The sequence below is a fragment of the Garra rufa genome, chromosome 15 (assembly GCF_049309525.1).
Source record: "Garra rufa chromosome 15, GarRuf1.0, whole genome shotgun sequence".
Taxonomy (NCBI): Eukaryota; Metazoa; Chordata; class Actinopteri; order Cypriniformes; family Cyprinidae; genus Garra; species Garra rufa.
The window spans coordinates 6,031,657-6,045,557 of record NC_133375.1 but is presented as its reverse complement, the minus strand read 5'-3'; the positions used below and the strand labels follow the sequence as shown (position 1 = coordinate 6,045,557).

At 36.0% G+C, this 13,901-nt stretch overlaps 1 protein-coding gene across 2 annotated transcripts in view; it reads right to left on the bottom strand.

Moving 5' to 3' along the window:
• Positions 1-13,901, bottom strand: part of frmd3 (FERM domain containing 3) — a 91,797-nt gene that overhangs the window by 25,416 nt on the left and 52,480 nt on the right. For both annotated transcript variants that reach the window (XM_073818514.1, XM_073818513.1), the window contains exons 6-9: positions 13,463-13,586; positions 12,980-13,067; positions 11,282-11,370; positions 4,543-4,606 (exon numbers count right to left, since the gene is read on the bottom strand). In XM_073818514.1, the coding sequence (XP_073674615.1) occupies positions 4,543-4,606; positions 11,282-11,370; positions 12,980-13,067; positions 13,463-13,586 (365 nt within the window). The remainder of the gene's footprint in view (positions 1-4,542; positions 4,607-11,281; positions 11,371-12,979; positions 13,068-13,462; positions 13,587-13,901) is intronic.

Here is a 13,901-nt window from a genome sequence, read left to right as displayed (position 1 = left end):
CATTTCAAAATATATTCAAATAGAAAACAGTTTGTAGTTGTAAGAATATTTCAAAATTTTACAGTTTTGCTGTACTTTGAATCCAATAAATGCAGGCTTAGTGAGACTTTTTTTTTTAAACATTAAAAATCTTTTTTCATTTTTCATTTGACTAGTAGTGTACATGGCTATTCCAGGTTTAGAAATCACACTTCATATGTTCAGGTTTTCCAAGACAGTTGGGAAGTTCAACAAAACAAAAAGTAGTTGAGTTAAAACAAAGCAGATATCCTATTTTTATCTTATTTTAATACTTGTTAATTTGAAAAAGTTACCTTGAGCTCCCTGACCGAGAACCACTGTTTTAACCTATTTTAATAATTCTAAATTCTATATTTTATCTATATAAAGTTTGGCTGCACAATTTTAATTTTGTTTAGAATCAAGTTTACACTGTTACAACTGTCAGTTACAGCATTGCATTTAGAGAAAATACTGGATGTTAATGGATGTTTGTTGAAATTGTGCAGTCCTGATGGACAGTGTTGCTCATGAAACTCTTATGAATACCCTATGATGGGCAGTACAACTAAAGTCTGATTAAAATCAGGACAGATATGTGGGTGAGGAAGTGTACTAAGGCTATAGTAAGGCTCTATAATCATAATCCATAGAGTTAATCAGTGACCATGATGTATATGTTTACTCACCAGCAATGGAAAAGTGCACACAGAGAAAAGAAGACAGAAGCACATGTAAAACTAGATTTAAAGCGTGACACACAAACAAAAGGACACGCACAGGATGTTGATAAAGGCCTGTTCACACCAAGAACCATAATTATAACAATAGCTATATTAGCACTCGCACCAAATGGACATTCTGTCTATTATAAGCAGTTTTGTCATCCTTAAACATGCTTAAGCTTTTCAAAGTCAGCTAGATTCTAATTGGCTGTCAGTCTTTTTATCGCTGGATCCTCTGTGACGTTATCTTTATAGTTGTGGTGTGGATGTCTCTGTTTCACATACTGTATTTAGAACAATTATTAAAGCTTTATGCTTATAGTTATTGTTATAATTTTCCTTGGTGTGAACAGGCCTTAAGTCTGTACTGGCAAAACAAAGCCACTTTGATATCTTTGTAAAAAGGTGAGGTTTAATAGGTAGTTGATATAAGTTGACCATATGTCCTCTTTTATTCCTGATATGTCCTGGCCAGGACTTATAAATTGCCTACAATGTCTTTGTTTTTATACTACAGTATTTCATACAAAGTATTTTGCAATAGCATGCAGGTATTATAATCAACCAATCGTGGCGTGCAAGAAGGCAGATGTAAAAAAAAAATTCTACTTAGTAACATAAGTTTTGTGGCTGCCTTAAGATTTTAAGTTATTTCAGCTTAAAAGCACAAGTCATTTCAACTCACGACTTTAAATCTTGCCTAATGTTGAAATGCTTTATTTAAGTTCATTTGATTTTACAATATTTTCTGTTTCAATTTATTAAATTAAGTTGAAATAAGTTTTAACATGCAAGCAACCATTGAATCAATGTCAAAAAATAGTTGATTTGTCAATGTTAATGACATTGAATTAATATCACTTGCTATTAATGCTGAAAAAAATGTTGAAATTTCAACAAGCCACCATTATTGTGATCATTGATTGCTTTAGTTGGGCTCTTCACACTTACCTTTTGTTAAGTTAACTTTCTTTTGGAGCTACAATAGTGTTTCAGTGTAAACACTGATATCAAAAAAGAGATGTTTTAAGTTGGAGTAGATTACTGTTTGTGATGGTGTCAATAAAGTTATAGAAAATAAAGCTGAACAGTAATACTGAAAAAAATTGATGATCTTTCATTACTTATGTAAATGTCCTATATCACAAATGCTAAAATTCTGTGGCTCTGTAAAGAAAGTTTTTCAACACTCATCATACAAACCTCAACAATGGTGACAATCATCAAACTAACTCAGATAAACAAATCAACTGCAATGCATGCATTTCTGCATAAAATTTTATTTTGCTGAATGTTACCATTGTTGAGTTTCATACGCTGATTCTTGATGTCTAATTGATTCAGCAATGTTTTTATTTCTGTTAAATCATAAAAGTGTGATATTTGTATCACTGCTGAAATCTCTCATTGTAGTATCTCACATTATAAATAAACATATAAAACCAAACACACTTGGCAACAAATATTTAAATAAGCTCTCAATGATTACAATGGATCTCAGTGTTGCCTTAACCATTGTTTTTTAGCGCATTGCTACAAAAGACAATGAAAATCTAACATTAAAGCGCAAAGAGTCAAGAGTCCAACTAAAGCAAGTACTGATCACAACAATGGTGGTTTGACGATATTTCAACATTAATAGCGGATGCAAAAGATTCACAAATCAACCATTTTTTACATTGATTCAATGGTTACTTGCATGTTAAAACTTATTTCAACTTAATTTAATAAGTTGAAACAGAAAATATTGTAAAATCAATTGAACTTAAAGCATTTCAACACTAAGCAAGATTTAAAGTCGTGAGTTGAAATGACTTGTGCTTTTAAGCTAAAATAATTTAAAATCTTAAGACAGCCACAAAACGCACGTTCCTAAGTTTAAAAGGGTGAATTTTTTTTACAGTGCAGTGCCTTGCAAAAGTATTCATACCCCTTAATCCAACCCCCTACCCCACCCCACAACACAACACACATTTTATGTTGCTACCTTATGTTAAACTGCTTTAAATTAAGCAAAAAATAGTTTTTAATATCTTTGCTAATTTATTAAAAATGAAAAACCTAAATGATTTCATTGCATAAGTATTCTTATCTGGGACAGCTGAAATTTAGCTCAGAAGCATTCATATTGTTAGATGTTACTACACTTTAAGTGGAGTTAACTTGTGGCAAATTCAATTGAATGAGTTTGATTTGGAAAGGCACACACATCTTAATAAAAGGTCAAACAGCTGCATATCAGAGCAAAAACCAAGGTAAAAAAGATAGGAGCTCAGAGCTCAGAGACAGGATTGCATCAAGCCACACATCTGGGGAAGAGTTCATAAAAAATTATGCTGCATTGAATGTTCACAGAAGCATGTAGTCTCCATTACCCTTAATGGAAGAAGTTTGAAACAATCAGGACTTTTCCTAGAGCTGGCCTCCTCACCAAACTGAGCAATTGATGGAGAAGGGCTTTGGTTAGAGTGGTGACCAAGAACTTAATGGTCACTCTAGAGCTCCATAATTATATGTGGAGATAAGTGAAATCTACAGAAGGACAAACATCACTGTAAAACTGAACCAATCTGGGCTTAATGGTGGTGTGGCAAGACTCAATCATCTCCTCAATAAAGACAAATTAAAACACAATTGTAATTTACAAAAAGATTATCTGGTCTGATAAACCTCAATTCCAAGCATCATGTTTAAAGGAAACCAGGCACTGCTCATCACCTGAGAGTACCATCCCAAAGGTAAAGTGTGCTGGAAGCAGCCTCATGCTGTGGAGCTGTTTTTTTCAGTGGCAGAGACTGAGGGACTCATCAGAGTAGAAGAAAAGCTCAATGCACCAAAATATTGGGATAACCTTAATGAAAACCCAGTCCAGAGCATTCAGAACCTCAGACTGTGCAGAAGGTTCACCTTCCAACAGGACAATGACCCTAAACACACAGCAAGAGTGGCTTATAGACAACTCTGTGAATGTCCTTAAGTGGCCCAGCCACAGCCTGGGCTTAAACTCAATCAAACATTTCTGGAGAAACCAGAAAATATGCGTCTGCCCCCATCCAACCTGACAGAGCTTGAGAGTTGAAGAGGTGAGTCGAAGAATGGCAGATAATTGCCAAATGTTGATGTGCAAATCTTGTGGCATCACACCCAAAAAGGCTGTAAAGGTGCTTCAGTGAAGTACTGAGTTAAGGGTATGAAAACTTATGCAAATCACTTTTTTCAGTTTTTTATTTAATTTTTCACTATTGAATATATCACTATTTCAAGTTGTGACAATTCTGTTTTTGCTTTGTCATTATGGTGCATGGAGTGCAGATTGATGTGGAAAAAGTACTTTAAAACAGTTCAAAACCTTAAAAAATGAAGGGGTATGAATACTTTCGCAAGGCACTGTACGTACTGTACATATAATGTATGAGAACTGTAGAAAACCAATAGGAAAACAAAACCTGGACATTTTAGGCAATTAAGAGATCCTGGCCAGAACATATGTAGGAAAAAAGAGGACATATGGTCACCCTGTTCAGTAGGTTTTATTCTGAATGAATAATTTAAATGAATATTTATAAATATGTACTGTAGTAGAATAAAGAATATGAACATGGAAATGTTAATAAATATACAGCACAATGCCAATGAATTTACCAAAGTGTTTAAAGTCTCAAGATTGTGTTTATAATGTCCTTATGATGTAATGTACATAATAGCATAATGAAAACACAAATGGTTTTAAGTCAAGTTCCAAAGGTGTTACATGGTTGGTAAATGCATTATGAACCATTTGACTAAAATGAGAGTTTTAAAAGATCATGTATCTTACCTCTCTTTGCACTCCAATCACATAAAATGTTTTCCCCTCAAATTTAAATTTGCTGACATCTGCCCTGCAAGAGTGAGACATACAAACATAACGTTACAAGTGAGGCGTTCACTGTAAAAGCTTCATGTCAACAGTCGCTCTGATGCTATGAGAGAGAAACTCTTCAAAAGCATTCATTTGCTTGTTGACTGTGGGCTGGTGTTAACAACTGTACAAAACCTCATATGTCATAGATCAGGAGCACCCACAGGCCGCATACCCCTCAGCTGATCGACTAGCCTTACATAATGTCTGTGAGTCACAGCACACAGGCTTTCAACTGTCTGTCGGGAAACGGTTTTATTTGCAAGCTCCCAAGCTGATTTTGAGGAAGTACCGATTCTAGTTGTAACTCAATTTTCAAAGTTATTGCATTAGATTTTTTTAAGATATTCAAGACTTGCTGGAGATACTTAGCGGCAAGACATCATTGAGAAATACATATTTTATATTTAAGGTCTGTTCATGATAACTATAATGTTAAAGACAACTATAGAGTTTTCATTCTTTATAGAATAGGAAATAGGAAAAGTATTGGAAAATTCACACCACAGCTATAACAATAATGACCCAGAGGAATGATATATGATTTTTTTATAGCTGATGCACACGTAAAAACCCTGTCAGCTAATCCGAATCCACATGAGTGTAAGGTTGTGTTCACACTTGTAGTTCGGTTCATTTGGTCTGGACCAAAAAAGAAAATGACACATTTGGTCCTGGTCCACTTAGTGTTCACACTGGCATTTATTACAGCGAGCCTAAAGATACTGAACCTAAAGTCATAGTAATACGTTCACAACCTGATTGGTCGGATTGAATGATGTATATTTTGTGATGGAACTCACAGAACACTCCAAACACTCCAACAAAGCAATTTGCTTTTAGTCGAATAAACCTATAATGCTATCTGCTGGATTATAAATGCAACACTTTTGTTTTTGCCCCAATTTTTCTTGAGCTGAACTCAAAGATCTTAGACTTTTTCTATGGACACAAAAGACCTATTTCTGTGAAATACTGTTCACAAGTCTGTCTAAATCTGTGTTAGTGAGCACTTCTCCTTTGCAGAGATAATCCATCCACCTCACCTGTGGCATATCAAGATGACTGATAAGACGGCATGACTACTGCACAGGTGTGCCTTAGTGCCACAGTAAAAGGCCACTCTAAAATGAGCAGTTTTACTGTATTGGGGGGGGGGGGGGTCCGGGGGTCCGAAAACCAGTCAGTATCTGGTGTGACCACCATTTGCCTCATGCAGTGCAACACATCTCCTTCGCATAGAGTTGAGCAGGTTGTTGATTGTGGCCTGTATGATGTTGGTCCACTCCTCTTTAATGGCTGTGCGAAGCTGCTGGATATTGGCAGGAACTGGAACACACTGCCGTATACGCCGATCCAGAGCATCCCAAAAATGCTCAATGGGTGACATATCCAGTGAGTATGCTGGCCATGCAAGAACTGGGATGTTTTCAGCTTCCAGGAATTGTGTACAGATCCTTGCAACATGGGGCCGTGCATTATCATGCTGCAACATGAGATGATGGTCGTGGATGAATGGCACAACAATGGGCCTCAGGATCTCATCACGGTATGTCTGTGCATTCAAAATGTCATCAATAAAATGCACCTGTGTTCGTTGTCCATAACATACGCCTGCCCATACCAAAACCTCACCGCCACCATGGGCCAGTCGATCCACAATGTTGACATCAGCATACCGCTCACCAACACGACGCCAAACACGCTGTCTGCCATCTGCCCTGTACACTGAAAACTTTTCATCCGTGAAGAGAACACCTCTACAAAGTGCCAGACGCCATAGAATGTAAGCATTTGCCCACTCAAGTCGGTTACGACGACAAACTGCAGTCAGGTTGAGACCCAGGTGAGGACGATGAGCATGCAGATGAACTTCTCTAAGATGGTTTCTGACAGTTTGTGTAGAAATGATTTGGTTATGCAAACCGATTGTTGCAGCAGCTGTCCAGGTGGCTGGTCTCAGACAATCTTGGAGGTGAAGATGCTGGATGTGGAGGTCCAGGGCTGGTGTGGTTACACGTGGTCTGCGGTTGTGAGGCCAATTGGATGTACTGCCAAATTCTCTGGAAAACGCCTTTGAAGACGGCTTATGGGAGGGAAATGAACAGCTCTGGTGGACATTCCTGCAGTCAGCATGCCAATTGCACGCTCCCTCAAAACTTGCGACATCTATGGCATTGTGCTGTGTAATACAACTGCATATTTTAGAGTGGCCTTTTATTGTGGCCAGCCTAAGGCACACCTGTGCAATAATCATGCTGTCTAATCAGCATCTTGATATGCCACACCTGTGACCAGGATGGATTATCTCTGCAAAGGAGACATGCTCACCGCTTGTTCCCTTTGTGAAATCATGTTGCATGGCATGGCATCTTGTCATTACTTCCTGTTTTTGGTTTGTTTAGAAATATTTGGTCCTTGCTGCATTCATATTTCATTCAAACTGCACCATAGTTCATTTGGAAGTGGACCAAGAACCATCTTTTTAGCGGTCTCAGTTGTTTGGTTATTAAGGTTCGGATAGCAGCATTCGCACTAACAGAGCAATCGCACCAGAGTTTGTTTTAACCGAATCAAACATGACAAGTATGAACTCACCCTGAAAGAGCTTAAGCATTTAAACAGATGACAAAACTGCAGCATGCTCTTATACAGAACATTATCATCTGTTATACTACAGGGCCGTTGAATGCTTGAATCTGATTGACTGACGAACGTTCTAATGGTGTGCATTATTTTCAGGGAAACGCACGGCGAATGAAGTTCCAGGCAGCACTTGACCATATTACATATCTATATTACTTCGCCACACAATTTAAGTTATTTCAAAGGTCCTTACAGCCCAAAGCAGCAAAATAGCCAAAACCCACAACGACACTGACCACACAAATAAATACAGTAAAAAATAGGATAAAAATTATGGATTTTTCCATGCTTTTGCCACAATATTACATTTTATTATGTACAGAAAGCACATACTCTATTTCCCCCACTCTCCCTCCCTTACAGACGTACACATATAAAGTTTCCACACACGTTAATATTGTTAGCACTGTTCTGATGATTAACAACTTAAAAACTACATGACATTTCTCACAAGTGAGGTAACAACAGCGGGGTCTTGAAGAAAATTAACTTAACTTTCACTATTAATAGAGACGATGCTGCCAATCACTTTTGAGAGACACACAGACTTGAGAGAGTTAATTCACAAGCTTAATCTCTCTCTCCCTCTCTCTCTCTTTCTGTCTGTCGGTCTGTCTAAACTTCATTATTAACTGCATTAGTTTGCTATCAACGGCTCAAGTGTCATTACTAGGTCTAAAATGACGTTTTGGAATTAGTAACAAAGGCGTTGGATAAGCTGCGTAATTAATTAATCCTACTCACAATAGTGGTTTAAGGACAAAAAACGGACGAATGTTTTGAAATATATCATCTGATCAATGTCTTGAGGTGTGGTAACCGTAGTAAAAGCGGAATAATTGACTTTCGGTCCATTGAATTTTACAAAAACAATGGACACCCGAGGTGAAACGGCCACAATGCTTTGCGTCGTGGCTGCATCACCTCTTCGGGTGTTGATTAATTTCAAAGAAATCAACGGCAATTATTCCTTACTTGGTGTGGACTTAAATATGGTTACAGTTATTTTTATAGTTCTTGGTGTAAACAGGCCTTTACTTACTCCTACACCAAAAACATAAACTATCAGAATAACTATATTGCAATAAAGAGATAACTTTTGTTTATTACAAGCACGCGTTACAGTTTTGACGTCTGCCGCTTTAAATGCTCAAGCTTGTTCAAATCTGATGGATTCTGATTGGCTGTTGATGTCTTCAACGTTCATCAGCTAAAAAGTGTTGTTTTCTGTGTTGTTAGGTGTTGGATTCCTTATTCTTGTAGAATTAAAACAATTATTAAAAATGTACAGTTATAGTTATCATCATAGTTATCGTGCATAGCCGTGTTAAAGGGAAAGGGATAGTTCGCCCAAAAATGAAAATTACCCCATGATTTACTCACCCTCAAGCCATCCTAGGTGTATATGACTTTCTTCTTTCAGACAAATACAGTCAGTTATATTTAAAAAAATGTCCAGGCTTTTCCATGCTTTATAATGGCAGTGAATGGGTGTTGAGATTTTGAAGCCCAAAAAAGTGCATCCATCCATCATGAAAAGTACTCCACAAGGCTCCAGAGGGTTAATAAAGGCCTTATGAAGCTAATCGATCCATTTGTGTAAGAAAAATATCCATATTTAAAACTGTAATCACTAGCTTCATCTAAATGTTGTATGCATGTTCATGAGAAAGTGGCGTTCCAGGGGATGACGTAGGATGTAGGCGTAACATAAGCTCCGGTAAGCATATACTAGACTCATGAGAATCAAGTAACCAGACTCCTCTTGGCTAATATCGAAATCCTCCAACATTTTCCTTTACAAACCCTCATTTTGTACTTCTAATTTGTGACCTGTGTTTTGCTTTGCGCTTCTGCGTCTCACTGGAGCTTACGCTACGCCTACGTTCTCTGTCATCCACTGATACAGCTAGAGCTAGAGATTAAGGTTTATATTTTAAACTATAAACCTTCAAAGAGCCAGGACATTTTTTAATATAAATCAGTTGTATTCATCTGAAAGAAGAAAGTCATATACACCTTGAATGGCTTAAGGGTGAGTAAATCATGGGGCAATTATTATATACTACAAACATACTACAAATACATTTACATATTTATGTACTTGATAAAAATACCCTGCAATTGTACTTTTGTCTGCTAAGTTGGAACAACTAATTTTGTGCTTAATGCACTTTAATTCAGCGGAAGTAGTGCTGAAGTTCAACTAAAGATATACTTAAGTATAATTGATTAAGTGGAACTATTGCAATTTTACATCTTGCATTTAAATATTCATATTATTCAAAGACCATCATCAGTAGTGACATTAATATGCATTTTAGGCTTAATTTTAAGAAATGTGCGTTGTGCACAAATAGTACTCCAAATAAAGTTAAATTCAAATTTTTATATCAGTAAGTCTCGAGCGACGTGTCAGTAAATATGTTCATAGATTTGAACTATACTTAGTATGAAATAAATGTATTGCAAATGTAAGCTGCAAAGTGGACAGTACACTTACAGTGATGTTACAGATTCCACACAACCTAGAATTTTATGCTAGGAGAAAATACTTCCCCACGGAGATTTTGCAACAAGTTTATTGCATTGACCAACATAAAACTGATTGTTTTAGAAGTAGCTTCTGCACTAATAAAAATTATTTTGTGGTAAAGTAAATAATTCCAATAAAAAAATTTAATTTCTACATTAAATTATTTAGTTCAGGCAAGAATTAAAAAAAAAGAGTAAATTCAATATTAGTACTCAATTGTTCCTTTAAGCTTGTAGAATTTAAAAATTGAACTTATATTTGTATATTTATATATATATATATATTAGGGCCGGGACTTTAACGCGTTAATTTAGATTAATTAATTACACAAAAATAACGCGTTAATTTTTTTTAACGCATTTTAATCGCACTAAGTTTTGCACCGCGGAACGTTTCTCACTGGGTGAGATTCGGCGGACCGATTATACTGGAGCACAAACTAGCGTTCAGACAAGCCAGAAGAACTTATATTATAGTATACTAAAAATCCATGTAAAAATCTTAATTCTCACTGTTCTCAGGTCAAATATTTACATGCGATTAAAATGCGATTAATTTCGATTAATTAATTACAAAGCCTCTAATTAATTAGATTAAATTTTTTAATCGAGTCCCGGCCCTAATATATATATATATATATATATATATATATATGTATATTTTACTTGGAATTGTTCGTTATTTTTACAAAGATTGTCATAATACTGTTGTTCCCATCATGCACTTGGACATGAATAATTAAGAAGGATAAATGTTTTGCTGTTTTTGAGATGTTTTTAGACTGTTTTATGGTTGCTTTTGTTGTTAGGTTAAGCAATTTGCTGTTTTGTAATATCTAGAGTTTATTTTTTACTCAAAATGACCCATTCATACTCAAAAACTATTGACTGATTGTTACCATAATTGTGTATCATGTGCCAAGTATTGAGGTTTCTGTGTTCAGTTGGTTAGTAACTACATTGAGTCAACATATAACCTTAAAAACAATAAGACGCTATCTTCTTGCTTATACACTTGTTTGTGAGTGAATCACATGCTTTAATGGCATTAAATGGCACATTGTTAAGTGCTATAATGTTTGAGTATAGTTTACAAACCGTGGCTAAATGAACTTAAAATAATTAAGTAGAAATTACTCATCAAACTCTAACTACACATTAAATTTACATATATCCATTGCTGATTTTACTTAAATTAGTAGATTTTCCTAATTCCATACTTTAATTTTACTTAAAAAATGTGTGTGCAAAAACTTGCCAAATAAAAATTAAGTATATTTACTTATTGTTTTTTTCAGTGTGTGTGAGCTCTGCTTCATACATTGCTACACTATTGACAACAGACAACGAGTCTTTTTTGTTTGTGAAATTTCTCTGAAATATTGCTAATGTGACCGCACTTTTATACAGAGTATGGTAATGGCAAGTAAATCTGAATACAGGTGAAGAAATTTAAAAGTGATAACATAGTTACCATTTTAAAAGATGGATCCGCTTATTTCCCTGGAAAACCACAAACCCTCTTGCAGTGAATCCCAGGAAGGCTGTGGATCCTGTGAAATCCTGAAATGAATTAGATTACAATTTAGATTCATGATGTTTCAGCTACAGCCAATAGCTTTTGCATTCCTTTTTCCCCCTTTTTTCATGTAAATTTGCTAGATGGATGTCTTTGACCATTTTGAAGTGTCTTACTATTTTTTCAGCATCTCACACATGAGTGCTGCATATTTAAAAGCACAATATGTAAGTTTTCACCACTAGAGGGCGCATATCCAAAACAAACAAAGAACCAAAGGCGTAGTTTAAAGATGCCATGATAGAGTGTGGAATCATGGGACCCCACAGCCGATGAAAACTGATGCAAGCTTATGTATTAAAGACTTATTAAGGTCACCATAGTATGAAGCAGTGTGGGGATGAAAGTCCTGGAAGCGAAACGAAGACACTGGAACAATTGCTAATGAAGGACGAGCATGATACACAGCTCGAAATCAGCGGAGCTTTTATTATGCCACAATTGACCGCTTCCACTTCTTCCAGTCATGCAAATGTAGAAAAAGCACTCTGTGTGTTCGTCACCTGTCTAATAAAATGCTTAACATAATAAAGTGTCTTTGGGGTTTCCATGTTTCCTACAAAATAAAGCCGGAAAATCAAGGGTATATGAGTAATTTCTCTGGATTTAAACATTCTTCGAAACATCTGGGATAATGTAAGTACACAAGTCAGCAAAATGTATAACACTGTTCTAGTGTTTTTTGAAAATTTTAGTAAAACAAAAAAATCGGACATATTCTGCCTTTAAAGGAGTAGTTCACTTCCAGAAATAAAATGTACAGATAATGAACTCAACCCCTTTGTCATCCAAGATCTTTATGTCTTTCTTTCTTCAGTCGTAAAGACATTATGTTTTCTGACGAAACATTTTAGGATTTCTCTTCATATAATGGACTTCTATGGTGCCCCAGAGTTTGAACTTCAAAAATGCAGTTTAAATGCAGCTTCAAAGGGCTCTAAACGATCCCAGCCGAGTAAGAAGGGTCTTATCCAGCGAAACGCTATAGCACAGTTTAATACATTTAGGGTTTTTCAAAAAACTCCCATCTCATTTTCTCCTCTAACTTCAAAATCATACATCGCTGCAGAAGAACCGACCCTGTTTTTACAAAGTGAACATACAAAGAAGGTCAAACGCTTTTTACAAAAAAGGTAAAACAGCGATGTAGGATGATTTTAAAGTTGGAAGAGAAAATGAGATGGGAGGTTTTAGATGTACCCTAACTGCCTTGAACTGGAATACACAGTTCATGCAAAACTAGACAAGCGTTTAAGGTTAAAAAGTATATAAATTGTAATTTGAAATTGTAATTGAAAATAACCAATCGTTTCACTAGATCAGACCTTTTTTCCTCGGCTGGGAACCTTTAGAGCTCTTTTAAGCTCAATTTAAACTGCATTTTGGAAGTTCAAACTCGGGGGCACCATAGAAGTCCACTATATGGAGAGAAATCCTGAAATGTTTTCCTCAAAAACATAATTTCTTTACGACTGAAGAAAGAAAGACATAAACATTTTTGTTCTGGAAGTGAACTTCTCCTTTGAGATGCATGTCAAGTTAAAAGAAGCTACTTTAACAGACAGTTAATGCTTTTATAAGGCGATTCAAAACCTTGCAGGGGTGTGGGTCGACTCCATATGTGTCCAGTGTGTAAGCCCTCTGAAGAAGATTTAACTCCGCAAGAGCAGGACACTGACTCCTACAGAAACAAACAACACAATCTCTTATATACTCCAAATTTATGGATACACATGCATTACTGTTCAAAAGTAAAAGCAGTAATTATTTTAGTCAACAAAGATGTATTAAACTGATCAAACAGTAAACACTTTAACAAAAGCACAATTGTTTTCAACATTGATCATAATCAGAAATGTTTCTTGAGCAGCAAATCAGCATATTAGAATGATTTCTGAAGGATCATGTGACACTGAAGACTAATGTTGGAGCAATGATGCTGAAAATTCAGCTTTGCCATTTTTGCCGTACTTTTGATCAAAAAACCTTACCAATCTTACATTTTGAATGATAGTGGAAAATTAAATTTAGTTCTCCAATGGGCATGCAGCTTAAATTTGGTGTTTTATCTCTCACCTCAGCTCATTCTGGTGAATCTCCATGATCTTGCGCTCTAGTTTAAGGGACTGTTTGGGAAAGAGTTTGAAGTCGCTGATGTAGTCTGCAGGATGTTCCTCGGGATCGTAGTCCCCAAGCTCAGCTAGAACAAGACAAACAGCCTTAAAACTCATCAAACGACCATATGAAAAGCTGATACGCCTGTGTATCTGGAACAAGAGACTTTCATCTGATCCTGATTTAAATGAGGTTTATATCTATCAGAAGCTCTCTTTGCTGTTCACTTTATGAGCAGGGAAATGTGGAAAGAGGATTGAAATATGACAGTTCATTAGTTAAAAGGCTTCCAGTAGAAAACATCTCAGGAACACTGTGTTACTAGCGCTGACAGAGTCTGAGGTCAAATTGTACTCAAGCTTTGGTTATATAAGAAAATGTAATGAAAAGTGTGATTGGT